The sequence below is a fragment of the Emiliania huxleyi genome (assembly GCF_000372725.1).
Source record: "Emiliania huxleyi CCMP1516 unplaced genomic scaffold EMIHUscaffold_939, whole genome shotgun sequence".
Lineage (NCBI taxonomy): Eukaryota > Haptophyta > Isochrysidales > Noelaerhabdaceae > Emiliania > Emiliania huxleyi.
In genome coordinates this window covers 1-11,996 of record NW_005195023.1, presented here as the reverse complement: position 1 = coordinate 11,996, position 11,996 = coordinate 1, and the positions used below count along the sequence as shown (strand labels likewise).

The window sequence follows — 11,996 nt, the reverse complement described above, 5'->3', positions numbered from 1 at the left end:
GCGCTCCGAACGGCTTTGCAAGCCGGCTTGCAAAATTGACGACCAACGCTTCACTGCCTGATATAGTACCATTTTGTTGCTTCAGCATCAACGCCACGCCACGTTCTAGGGACGCAGAGCGCGCACTGAGAGACCACTCACATCGCTGTTGCGGGGCGGCAATGTGACTGGACTCGCCGTGCGCGCCCAGCTAACCCTAGCCACCAGCCTGCGCCATACCCAGGTACGGTCGCACCTGTCTCTCCACCTATCATCCCAACTCCTCGGGCGACCGCGCGGCTGCGCTACTCACAGGCAGTCTCCCTGCCTCAGCTGTTACAGGCACCACCCACCGACCAGTCTCGACGACGAGCCGCGGCAGGGCTCGCTGCGCCGCTGCACAGCTTTACGCCACAACACAACATATCAACCAACGTAACCTCCCCCTTAGTGACCCACCCTTGCGGGCTCAGTTGCCGCATTAGGAGCCTTCGCACCGCGAGTGGGCTCAGGTGGGATCCACGGAGAGAGAGGTTCCATACACAGCCGCACTCTACACACCTTACCCCCTCTACTCGGGCGGCATCGTGGTGAGACCCTGGGCAGTCAGAGAGGCTGACAGTAAGTGGCGGGCTGAGAACTCGGGCCTCTCCCGACCCGCCATCGCTGCCTAAGGGAGGATCCTATCGGCCACTAGACCATGACAGATCAGAGGCGCACACGCCCTGTCCCAGCTCCCCCACTCCTCACACTGGGTTTGCAGTGCGCGGCCTCGCCACCTCCCTACCAGGGCAAACCCCCTCTCTCCCCCTAGGTGCTGCACTTGACGTCCATAGAAGGCGCGAGGCAGAGGCGGGAGGGAGGCGGGGAGAATCTAGCTCGCTCTGGCAGGGAGGCAAGGGTGTGATAGAGTGTTTGGGTGAGAACAGGCGGAGTGTGTGTGCCTGTACGCGATTGGGAGAGCACTTGTGACGAGGCATGGTTAGGCGAGTGGCAGTCGCTAGTGCGGACTTGCTAAGTCGTGTGTGCTCCCTTTTGCTGGCTAAGACTGGAACAATTTTTTCTTGAACACGCGGTTTCGCCCCCTCGGGAGCGCCCACATAATCGCGCGTCCCCCCCTGTGGCGACGGTCTCGCGCACCTGCGCCAGACCCCACCGCACTAGCTACATACATAGATCGTCAGCAGTAGGCGTGCTCAGAGCCCGGATTTGGGCCCATTCGCCAAAGGGCTCGAGAATGGCGCCCGGCAACGTGCAGCTGCAGGCCAGAGGGCGTGAGGTGAGGCCGAATCCGCAGTCGCACGAGCACCGCTGCCCCCAGCGGTGATCATGCATGGAGTGGCACGGCGGATAGGCCCGCCTGCGAGCGTGGAAGACAGTCGCGGGGCGTGAGGTCTCAATGTATCGCAGGCTAGGACCGGATACGGCGGCGCGGGAGAGGGAGGGAAGCGTGAGCGGCGGGCGATGAGAGTGATTTCCCCGATCTCGCTAAAAATGGAATGGGCCCCTCACGGGGGGCCGGGCGAGCACGCACCTCGCGTCTGGGCGCGAGTCGACGAGTGGTCGCCGAGAGATCGCCGAACCACGTCTCGAGTGCGCGCGCACACAGCACAGCTGCGGGTTGTAACTCGACTGCCGATCGCGCGTGCGGGATGTAAATGCAGCTTTCTGGCGCCAGTGCACGGTGGCAGGGACTGGAGGCTCGGCCGAAGGGGAAGAGCAGTCCTCAATCGTCACGTAGAGGTCGCTGGGCTGGATCCATCGAACTGCCACACACCTGGAGCGGAGGCACATCAGGTCTTGCGGCACGCTCTCCGACAGATGCATGCCTTTTGAGCAAGCCCACGCGCCTCCACCGTCGCGTAGTATGCCAGCGGCACGCCGGTACGCCTACGTGTCGTGCGCGCTCGGCTGTAATCGGCGTTGAGACTGCCTAGCGCGCACATCGAGAGCGCCGAGTTGCCTTGCCGCGGGGTAACCGGCTCAAAGAGGTGGGGTTCGAGCGGCGCCTGAGCGCGTGGGAATGCGTAGTGGGCTTGGAATGAGACGCCTGGCGTGCATCGGGCTCGGACGGTGTCTGTTGTGAGCTCACCGCTCGACGCACAAACCAGGCGCTTTAGGCGCCCGCCAACTGGCCTCACGGTCGAGAGAGCGGAACGCGGCTCGCCGAACAGCAATACACGTGGCCGCACTACTGTAGAGGTACGAACAGGTATGCAGATCGCGGCGCGCCGACACTGGCACGGCGTCAGAGCCAATATTGAGCAAGGGCTCTGCTGGCCACCCGACTCGCCGGTCCCTTCGGGCTCACAGCACGGCTGGCCATCGCGTGAACAGGACGTGCCCTTCCGTTTTAAGGCAGTTCAATACCTTCCCCACGGGACACCAGGTCGGTATCCGGCTAAACCACACGACCCCGAGAAACGTATAAGCCGCCCCGGCGCTGCCTCCGATTCCGGCCGTATCGGCCATTTCGCTGGGGCGGCTTATGCGTTTCTCGCCAAAATGGTAAAGATGTCGAGCCAAAGCTGTTGACGCCGAGTTCGGCACCCGATTCGCCTTAAAACTGAAGGCGGGGGCGCGGCTCGGAGATGGCAAGGCACGGCGAGTGCAAACGTGCGGCTATTATGACGCTTTAGGGGCTCCAAAACCTCCTTTTCAGTGGTAAGCGCCACCTGGCACCTCGCGCCGTGCCCCCCAGCCGCGTGTGCGATCGCCCACGGATCCGGGGCGGGGGATGGGAGCCCGAAACGTCCACACAAGTATGCTCGGAGGCTCGTCAGAATGGTTTTTCAAGCGTTGTGTCATCGTGTGCGAGCGCAAGGCGGTGGCAAATTTTTCTTCGCCTCCGGCGGGGCTGCTCGCCGCGCGGGGCAGAGAGGGACTTTTTGTCGATGTCGGCTAGTGCTGCACCTTTTTGAGAATTTCAAAACACGAATAAATAAATCAACACATACGCACCCGGCGACCAAGCAACAACACCGCTCACAAAAAACTCTACAGTCTTGCGAGCCGATCGCACGCCTTCTCGATCGCCTTGAGCAGCGCCGGTGAGGCCCTCCTCACGCCGTCCGCAGCCTTGATTGCGTCCTCGAGCTCCTCCACCGTCAACGCCGACGAGAGGGCTTGTATCGCCTGCTGCTCGACGGCAGCCTTGCCCGGCTTCTCCTTGCGGCCGCCGCCACCGCCTCTCCTCCCCTTCGGCCTCTCCCCTGCCTCCGCCTCGCCGCCGCCCTCCTCGTCGGCCCGATTGCGAGCAGCATCAAGGGCCACGCCCGCCTCCGCCGCCACTCCCGCCTCCGCCTCCGCCTGCGCCTCCGCCGCCGCGCCCGACCCTGCCGCCTCTGCGGCCGCCTCTGCTGCCGCCTCTGCCGCCGCCGCCTTCTCCGCCGCCTCGCCCAGCGCGTCCAGCCTCGCCTCTGCCCTCGCAAGCAGCGCCCTCACCTCGTCCCACTCGGCGGCGCCGTCGCGCGCGTGCGACACCGCGCGCCTGTGGACATGTCTCAGACATGTCATGCGCGTGTCCTTGGACGCCCCGGACATGCCGAACACGTGCGACACCGCGCGCCTCGCCGCGTCCGCCCTCGCCTTGAGCGCGCTGAAGCGGAGCAGCAGCTCGTCCAGCGGCACGGAGAGCTCGACCGGCCCCGAGAGGTGCGTGCGGAGCGCCGCCGTCACTCTCTCCCGCCGCGCGGTCTGCTCAGCCATCCACTTCTGCTCGCGCCTCCGCTCGGCCTCCGCCTCCGCCACTCGCTGATGCGCCGTCCGCGCGGCCTCCTCCTTGGCGCGCGCCTGCTCGCAGCGGCAGGATGTGAAGAGACGCCGAAGCGCAGAGGCGGCCTCCGCCCTCCCTCGCCTGCGCCGCCGCCATCTGCTTGGCCGCTTCCTCCTTCCGCCTCTCACGCGCCCTTGCACGCTCCGCAAAGATCTCTTCGCGGCGGCGCTCCGCGGCGCACGCAGCGCACTTGCAGTCGGCGCGGTGCTGCGGAGGCGGCTCAAAGTCCCAGGCGCGGCCGCCGCCTCTGTTCGGGGGCGGCGGGCCAGCGTACCAGCGCCGGAAGAGGTCCTCCCAGGACGAAGCAAAGTGGTCGGCGCCGGTTGCAGAGTCGGCGGTGTCCTCGTCCGATTCATCCGCGTTTGCGCCCCACCGGCGAGGGTTGTCGTGGTACTGCTGCAGCCGGTCCCACGCCTCGCCGATCGACTGAAACTTTGAGGTGGCGCTCGGGTCGCCAGGGTTGCGGTCTGGGTGATGGCGCAGAGCGCACTTGCGGTAGGCCTTCTGGGCGTCCTCGCGCGAAGCGGAGGGCGGCACGCCGAGCAGGTCGCAGGCGTCGGCCAGGCGCATATACATTGCAATGCTGGAACGCGCGCGCGGGCCGCACCCCCACACCGGTATCCCGCCGCCTCCCTCGCGGCCGGCGGGCCGGGCGCGACGTGGTTTTTTTCTTTTTCGCTTCCCTCTCACCGATACCGCCAACCCTCCCCTGGTGTTTCCTTTTCTCTTTGGCTGTGTCGTGGACACACTTCTTTCTTTGAGTATTTATCCGCGCGGGACGACTGAGGACGGGTGCGGCGCGCTGTGGGACAGCGTCCAGGGCCGCGGACCGCGTTTGGGGAGTGAGCGCGGCGCTATCCACGAGAGTGCCTCGGCCGGCGTATGCTCCCCGTGAGATATAGCCACGCTGACGGAGTCTGGCATAGCTCGTGGCCTCCCTCGGCCCCGCTCTGGCCCGACGCCTCCGGGTCGCTGCTGCTCGCCTTGCTCTCCCTCTCCCCCGCGGCGAGCGGCTCGTGCTCGTGCTCGCTCGCCCTGCTGCTCATGCTCGAGAGGAGCTCTCGGGCAATGTCGGCGGAGCTCTGGTCCTGGCGCGGGCGCACCGCAGCGTCGCCCGCCTTGCCGTGGTACTCGCACACGATGGCGGCGAGGAGGAGCAGCCCGCCCGCCGCGTACTTCTCCGTCCATGGCTTTGGGAAGAGGAGGAAGGAGATGACGACCGTGAGCGCCTTGCGCATGGTGGTGACAAACACGGCGGCGACCGCGCCGCTGTCCTGCATGAGCCGCGTGTAGAGCAGCGCGCCCAGGTAGAAGAGTACGCAGCGCAGCAGCAGCAGCGCCCAGTACACCCAGCTGCGCGAGAAGAACGCGACGGCGGGCAGCAGCTCGCCCGTGTAGAGGGTGAGCAGCAGCGTCACGAGGAAGCCCCACCCGTTGGAGAGCGTCATCGTCTCGTGGACGGTCGCGCCGTGGTCTCGCAGCAGCCGGTCGGTGCTCGTGTTCTGCAGCGCCTGTGCAAAGAGGCAGAGGAACGAGAGCAGGATCCCCGTCGGGCTGAACTCAGTCTCCACCTCGCGCTCGCCGAGGCCAAAGAGCGACGCGGACGCGACCATCAGCAACGCGGCGGACAGCTGGCACGCGTTGTACCGCCGCTGTAGCCAGCAAACGGAGAGCGCCATCACGGGCAGCAGCTTCATCGACTTGAGCACCGTCCCGGTTGCATAGTTGAGGTGCTTGAACGCCAGCTTGCCGAGCCCGGTGCCGGCGGCGAGGCTGCAGCCAGAGACCGCGTAGAGGCGCATCGGCCCGCTTGGATGCATCGACGGCATCGACAGCACGGACCTACCCTGCTCGCTCGCAGAAGAGGCGTGACCGAGCACGGTGAAGAGGAGCAGCTCGATCAGCGCCACAAACCAAAAGTAGTGGAACCCGTGCAGCTGCTTGAAGATCCACTCCTCGATGATGCAGCTGAGCTGGATGAGGCAGATGGTGCCGGTGGCGAGGAGGAAATAGCGCCGGTCGCAGGCAGGCATACACACGAAGTGGTGCGGCCCGCGAATGCGCTGGTGCACGTAGAACTTGGACGCCCTTGCGCGAGGGAAAAATACGCGATTTCTTGTCCCTGCGAACGCGCACCCCCGGGGCTAGGGCTCTCTAGCCCGTAACCCGATACCGATCATCCGGCCCGCTGGGTGCGCTTCTGAGCTCCCCGGCCCTGGATGTGAGGTTACCGACTGCACTCCAAGTGCTCCAAGTGCTTCTCTCTGTTTGTCTGTTTGTCCCATCCCTCCCTTGGGTTGTCTGTTGTCTGTTTTCTCTTTTTTCTCTGGGGGTTGGCGGCTTTCTTTCTTTCTTTCTGGCTTCTGCCTGTGCATGCCTTCTCTCTGCCACGGGAGAGAAAAGCCACGGAGCACGGTGAGCCACCCGCGCTACATGTACATGTTGTTGTTGTAGGTCTCGGGGGACGCAGGGGTCAGCCCCGCGCGACCTCGGGAACTAGCCGGGGCAGTCGGAGAAGGGCAACTCCGTGCACTGACGGTCGGCCGTCAGAAACCACGCCTGCGTGGATCGCGTCACACCAATCCTCGCTAGTCGCTACCCAACGGCAACGCGGCCAAAGGATGTACATGTATATCCACCTCGAGAACCTCGAGAACCACGGATCCACGGTGAGCACATTTTCTTTCTCTGCCGTGCCGCTTGGGCATTAGCCCTTACAAGGGTACTTCGTACATAGCCGGTCGGTTGCTCGCCTTCTGTCTGCTTACTTCCCACCTCACAAGATGGGCAGCGCGAGAATGATTTTTCAGGGTCGCCGGTCCGACGAACAAACACACACACAGGGTTGCCGCGACGGGCGCTCACGAGGTCCACACGTATGTGGCTCGCGCGACAGCTCTCCCTGTCCGGAAGCGACCTCGAGCTGCCCCTCCGTAGCAGCGAGATCCAAAGCAGTGAAATCCAGCTCTTCCTTCTCTACCACAGCTGCCAGAGCGCCCGCCGCATGCAAGTGGATCGCCTCGCCTCAAAGCTGTTCAAAGTCCACACCGTCGGCTTGAGTGCAGGCCTGGCGCCCGACTGCACAGCCCGATTGCCGAGCAACCTCACCATTGCGGACCTTGCCCCCTTCTATCGCACCTCGCTCGGGCAGCAGTATCTCTCGCTCCTCGCCGAGAACGCTGCCATCATCGCGCTGGGCTTGCGCATAACCACACTGCTCTCACCAAGCTGCAGAGGGAGAAGATGCTGGGTGGGCTCTGCGTCGTGGAAGGTGGTCGCGGACTCTACCAAGCTGTTTGACCCTGCCTGCCAGAACCTCGAGTCGATTGCGCGCCGGCTGAGGCCAGCAGAGCTCGAGCAGCTTCCAGAGCGCGCCACACTCTACTGGTGGGGAGAGAGGCAGCTCGTGCGGTGGAAATCGGATGTTTCACGACACGCGCGACGGACGGACCGTGAGCTACACAAATCGACCATCTTGCAGCCATTCTTCGAGTGGCTCGGTGTCAGCTATGAGGCGGCCGCAGCCTCTATCCGCGCAGACGGGCCTCCTCTTCCGTGGGCAAACTGGTGGCTGGCGCCACCTGACGTGGCTGCAGACCTGGCCAAGCTCCACCTGCTGCTGTACTCCTGGCTCGAGGCCCGCTGGCCGATGCGGGAGGTTGGCTGCAACGGGACCGTCTGGCGGGACAACCCGCAACGCTGCTGGGCTTACGCGGGTGAAGAGCTGACACTGCTCTTCCTCGTTTCCGAGACCAACCTGCACCACCTCCGCTGCGCGGGCCCGCCGGCGCCGTTCCACAGCAGCTCCACTTGGCTCGGCGGCTCCCCGGGTACGCTCACGGAGCGAGTTAGGGAAAGATGGTTGACTCTAAATGACAATTGAGTCTTTGTATCAGGATATTCACGTGTGGTGTGCGTTTGGTCTGGGCAATCCGTCGCCTTCGTCAAGCGTTTCCTTCCGCTGCACTAAATTCTCGGGCTGATTCTTCTGTGTGTTGAATATGCGCGCCTCCCTCCCAAGTTTATGCGCGCGTGTGGTGCCTGGGCAGCCCCCGGTTTCTCTTCCTCGGTGGTTCTCGCGACCGCAACATTGGCTGTATCCGGATATTCGCGTGGTGTGCGTTTGGTCTGGGCAATCCGTCGCCTTCGTCAAGCGTTTCCTTCCGCTGCACTAAGTTCACTTGGCGAACTTGGAGGGCTTTCAAATTCTTGTGTTGAATATGCGCGCGTCCCAAGTTTATGCGCGCGTGGTGCTTGGCCCCCTTTCTTCTCGCGACCGCAACATTGGCTTGGATCGCCTTCAAACGCCCACGCGCGCCTGTAATTTTGCCACAGGCAAAGAGCTGCTTGCAAACCATTCGGAGAGACCTGGCTGGTGCCGCCGTTGCTGTGGTAATAACAATAAGTCCGCACTCTCGGAGCAGTGGTGACCGCCGCTCACTCACACAGCTAGTCTCGGCACTGTCAGCGAGGCTTAGTGTGCGCGCCCTGATCGATGCGAAGGGTGGAAAGTGCAGTGAGCTGCCGCAGACACTCCTGAACTGGTTGGCAACGAGCCGTGCGCATTGCGTCCAGGGGCCAAACCAAGGCGCGCGTGAGTCGCACTCCATCCTGCGCTTCTGCCTTACGTTCTACGACCATCTCCCTTCAGTTGTGCTCTTTGTTCAGGACGATCCCAGCATTCCAATGCTCAACAAGGTCGGCCTGCTCGCTGATGTCGACGCGTGGGCCGCCAGGTTCCGGCTGGAGAGTGATGAGCGACGGCTGCAGCAGCATGGCACACCACAGCGGCCATGGGCAGTGAGGTCTCCCGAGGCATGTCCCTGCTGGGTTGAGGATGAGAGCACAAGTTCCGTGGTGAAAAAGCTCACCAATGACTCGGCGGCGTACGGCCACGCGCGCTCTCTTCACTGGTGGTTGCGAACATTTCTCGCCCTCCCTACAATCCCCTCGACGATCCCGTGGCCGCAGCATGCGGAATTCGCAGTGACGCGGGAGGCCATACGCGGTCGCTCAAGGCGCTTCTATGCCATGAACCTTGCACTCGCCTCGCTGCCGTCGCCACCGACCACGGCGACGCCCGATCCGGGCCCCGCACCGGACGGGAGAGAGTGCCTCGCGTGGCGGTGCCATGCATTCCACTTGCCGGACTCGGTGCGCGAGGCACACATGCGCAAATACGGGTGCAACGGGAGCAACACTGGGCCATGCGTTCAGACATGGCGGCAGCGCGCCGCAAAATGGAGCAATTTTGGGCCCTACATCGTCGACTTGGGGCCCCGGAGCGCCAAGGCTGTCGATCAGCGGCCGGCGCTGCACTCGAACGACGTCGGCGGCATGTTTGAGCGTCTCTGGTTTGCCATGTTTGACTCGACTGTCGCCGAAAGGCTACCTCAGAGCCCAGAGTCCCTGTGCTTCTCCGAGGCTGCGCTCCTGGAGGGGGTCGTTCGCTGCGGCGCCAATTGCGTGCACGGCATCTCAGCTCCGGGCTGCGCCTTCACAGATCGGTTGGGGCTGACTCGCCCGCCTTCAGACGCCTTGACTGGCCACGAGGTCACCCGCTGTCTCGCGGCCGGCTGCATGGATGTAGAGGCGCATCTGAATGCGAGCGCAGGCGGGGCGGCGGTGTCGCGGCGCGAGTTGGCGAGGGCCATCAATGCCGTCGACGCCGAGGGCGACGAGGTTGAGCAGGGCTCCTGGATGGAGGCGGACAGCTCGCATCCCGTTCGCCTGAAAAGCGAGGATGTGTGCCGTACGGCTGGCTGCCGAGCGAGCGGTGTGCAACGCGCAGTGTGGAGGTCGGCCACATGTCGCGGGTGGACGACAGGGGGCGCGCCCACACGCCTGCCTGATCGTGAGTGAAGCTGCGACTTGCGTCCGAGATGTGTGTGAGCCGCCCGCGTGTGCGGTGTGATCAAGAAATTCTTATGTGCATGCGCGCCCCCTCTGTACATACACGCACCGCACGTCGTACATTGGCATACCATTGCATATATGTGCACATCGGCGCCGCGGCGGCTCACATTGAAGTCTGACCGACGCGTGACGGCGACTCGAAGAGTGTCTATTATAAGAGTGTGTGCGGCCCCCCGGGTGACGCAGCCTTCGCAGGCTCTCCGTGACTCTCCGTGACATCTCTCCTCTCTGAGCTCTGACCGACTGACCCCTCTTCCTCTGGTCCCGCTCTGACGTCTGTCTGAGAGGATTATTGAGGACTGAGGTGGTCTGTGTAGTCTGAGCCCGCATCGACCATCGTCGGAGCGGGGGAAAGCGCGGTGCCGGTGGCGCACATACCGGGTAACAACTAATCGTCTTGCTACCAATAAAAAATAAACCCGCTCGCTGTTGATCGATGTGCACCCCCGCGTTCCCACACACGGCTCGCCCTCGCGCGCAGGCCGCGCAGGCGTGGACCAGGGTCGGTGTACGGTGATCATGGCAGGGCGTCGACGCGCCTCCCCGTGGCCGCGCTGCCGCTGGACAGATGGACAGTGCAGTGGACTGGGCGCGCGGAAGAAATCCCACTTTATCCAGGAATCACACACAAAAACCGTACGTAAAACCCCAGACGAACTACACAGTCTCCCGATGACACTCCGTCGTCACGTTCTTACGTCGGACTTGGGCCCAGCCTCTGCGGCTGCTGGGACCCCCGGGGTGGCGGCGACCACCGCAGGGTCGGGTCTGGGCGCCGCCGCGGGCCCAACGTCAGCAGTGGGAGGATTCGTGGCGGGCGCCGCTGCGCCTTTTGCCACCTGCGCCGCAGCCCTGTCAAAAGCATCGCCCTCGGCCGATCCTCCGCCGCCGCCGCCGCCGTTGCCAGCGAGGAGCCGCTTGAGGTCCTCCGGCTTGAACTCATCATCGGGCGGCGCCTCGCCGCCGTCTCCGCCAAACCATGACGCCCACGCCTTTTGTGCGAGCGGCGCGCCTACAGCCGCCGGATAGGGAGCGTGAGAGGGCAGCGGGCCCTGTGCCCACCGCCCGACAGCGGGCGGCGACGTGCCCTTGCGTAGGGCGACGGACGCGACCGACGCGATGTTGCCCAGCCCCGCCTCTGCGATCTTCTCGGCCGCCTGCGCCGCCTTCTGGCCAGCCTTCTCGGCGAGCTCGCCCGAGGGGAAGTCGCCGTCGCGGTCCGACACGAACGCGTCCACAAAATCGTCCGGCACGTGGTCGCTGGCAAATATCCTCTGGGCCTGTGCGGTCACGGACGTGTCACAGACGCGTCCACCGACACCTGCCGCGGCGAGTGCACGAAGTGCGTAGAAGGGCGGCAGCACGGCGGCGCGCTCGGTAAAATCGCGCAACTGGCCCAGCAATGCGTCTCGCTCCTCGCGGAGAGCGCGCTGCCCCTCCGCCGAAACCTCGACGGCGGCGACGTACTCGTCCACCGCCTTGCCCACCGCCTCCCGCCGGGCCAGCTCCTCCGCCACGCGCGCCGCCTCGGCCTCCTGCTTGGCCGCCGCCAGCTGCTCGCGCAACGCGGCGGCGGCCGCAGTGGCCGCCTCGAGCGCGCCTCGCGCCTCCGCCTCTCGCGCGGCGGCCTGTGCCGCGCGCTCCGCCGCGCTGCGCTCCGATGCGAGGTGCTCTGCCACCTGAGGCGCACTAATTAAAGTTAACATTCAATTAACGTGCTCTGCCACCTGAGGCGCATTAATTAAAGTTAGAATTCAATTAACGTGCTCTGCCACCTTAGGGGCGCCACTCGCAGAGGGCCTCGTCAGTCTACAGGGGCCCTCCTCTTGCAGCCCTCCTCTTCCAAGAGACTACCCGGCCCTCCGCTTCCACACACACACACACCCGGCCGCGCGCCTTGTCTCTGAGCCGCTGCTCCGAACCCCGCGCCTCGGCCAGCGCCTCGGCGCCGCGCAACGCCTCGCGCTCGGCCGAAGCGCGCTCGACGGCGCGCAGCTCCGCGCCGGCTGCCTCCTTGGCCGCGAAACGCTCCTCCGCCTGCCGCAACCGCTCCGCGCCGGCGGCCGCCTCGCGGCTCCCTTCCGCGCGCGCAGCCTCGAGCCTCTCCCGCGCCATCTCCAGCTCGTGTGCGCGCCTACAGCGCCGAGCAGACGCGCGCAGTCACTCTTGCCCCACACCGCACGCGAGCGCCGCGCAAAGCCACGCGCCCAGTCAGCTCGCGCTCCGCCGCAGCCGCCGCCGCCGCCCGCTCGGCCGCCGCTGCCGCACCCGCGCGGGCGAGCCACGGCAGCAGGTGGTTGCGTGCGGCGATGGTGGTGGTGAAGGC

General features: G+C 65.0%; 3 protein-coding genes across 3 annotated transcripts; all 3 read right to left on the bottom strand.

The window, feature by feature from the left end:
- Positions 1-2,976: 2,976 nt before the first annotated feature.
- Positions 2,977-4,330, bottom strand: EMIHUDRAFT_121602 (hypothetical protein; the record flags this gene model as incomplete). The annotated part of the gene is made up of 2 exons (XM_005756963.1): positions 2,977-3,835; positions 3,945-4,330. 2 exons carry the CDS (start codon positions 4,328-4,330, stop codon positions 2,977-2,979), a joined length of 1,245 nt encoding a protein of 414 aa, XP_005757020.1.
- A 278-nt stretch (positions 4,331-4,608) lies between these two features.
- EMIHUDRAFT_121601 (hypothetical protein) lies at positions 4,609-5,787 on the bottom strand (the record flags this gene model as incomplete). Its single annotated transcript, XM_005756962.1, has 1 exon — positions 4,609-5,787. The coding sequence occupies one exon, from the start codon at positions 5,785-5,787 to the stop codon at positions 4,609-4,611; it is 1,179 nt and encodes a 392-aa protein (XP_005757019.1).
- A 4,569-nt stretch (positions 5,788-10,356) lies between these two features.
- EMIHUDRAFT_460244 (hypothetical protein) lies at positions 10,357-11,408 on the bottom strand (the record flags this gene model as incomplete). Its single annotated transcript, XM_005756961.1, has 3 exons — positions 10,357-10,950; positions 11,035-11,320; positions 11,398-11,408. The coding sequence occupies 3 exons, from the start codon at positions 11,406-11,408 to the stop codon at positions 10,357-10,359; spliced, it is 891 nt and encodes a 296-aa protein (XP_005757018.1).
- Positions 11,409-11,996: the final 588 nt, after the last annotated feature.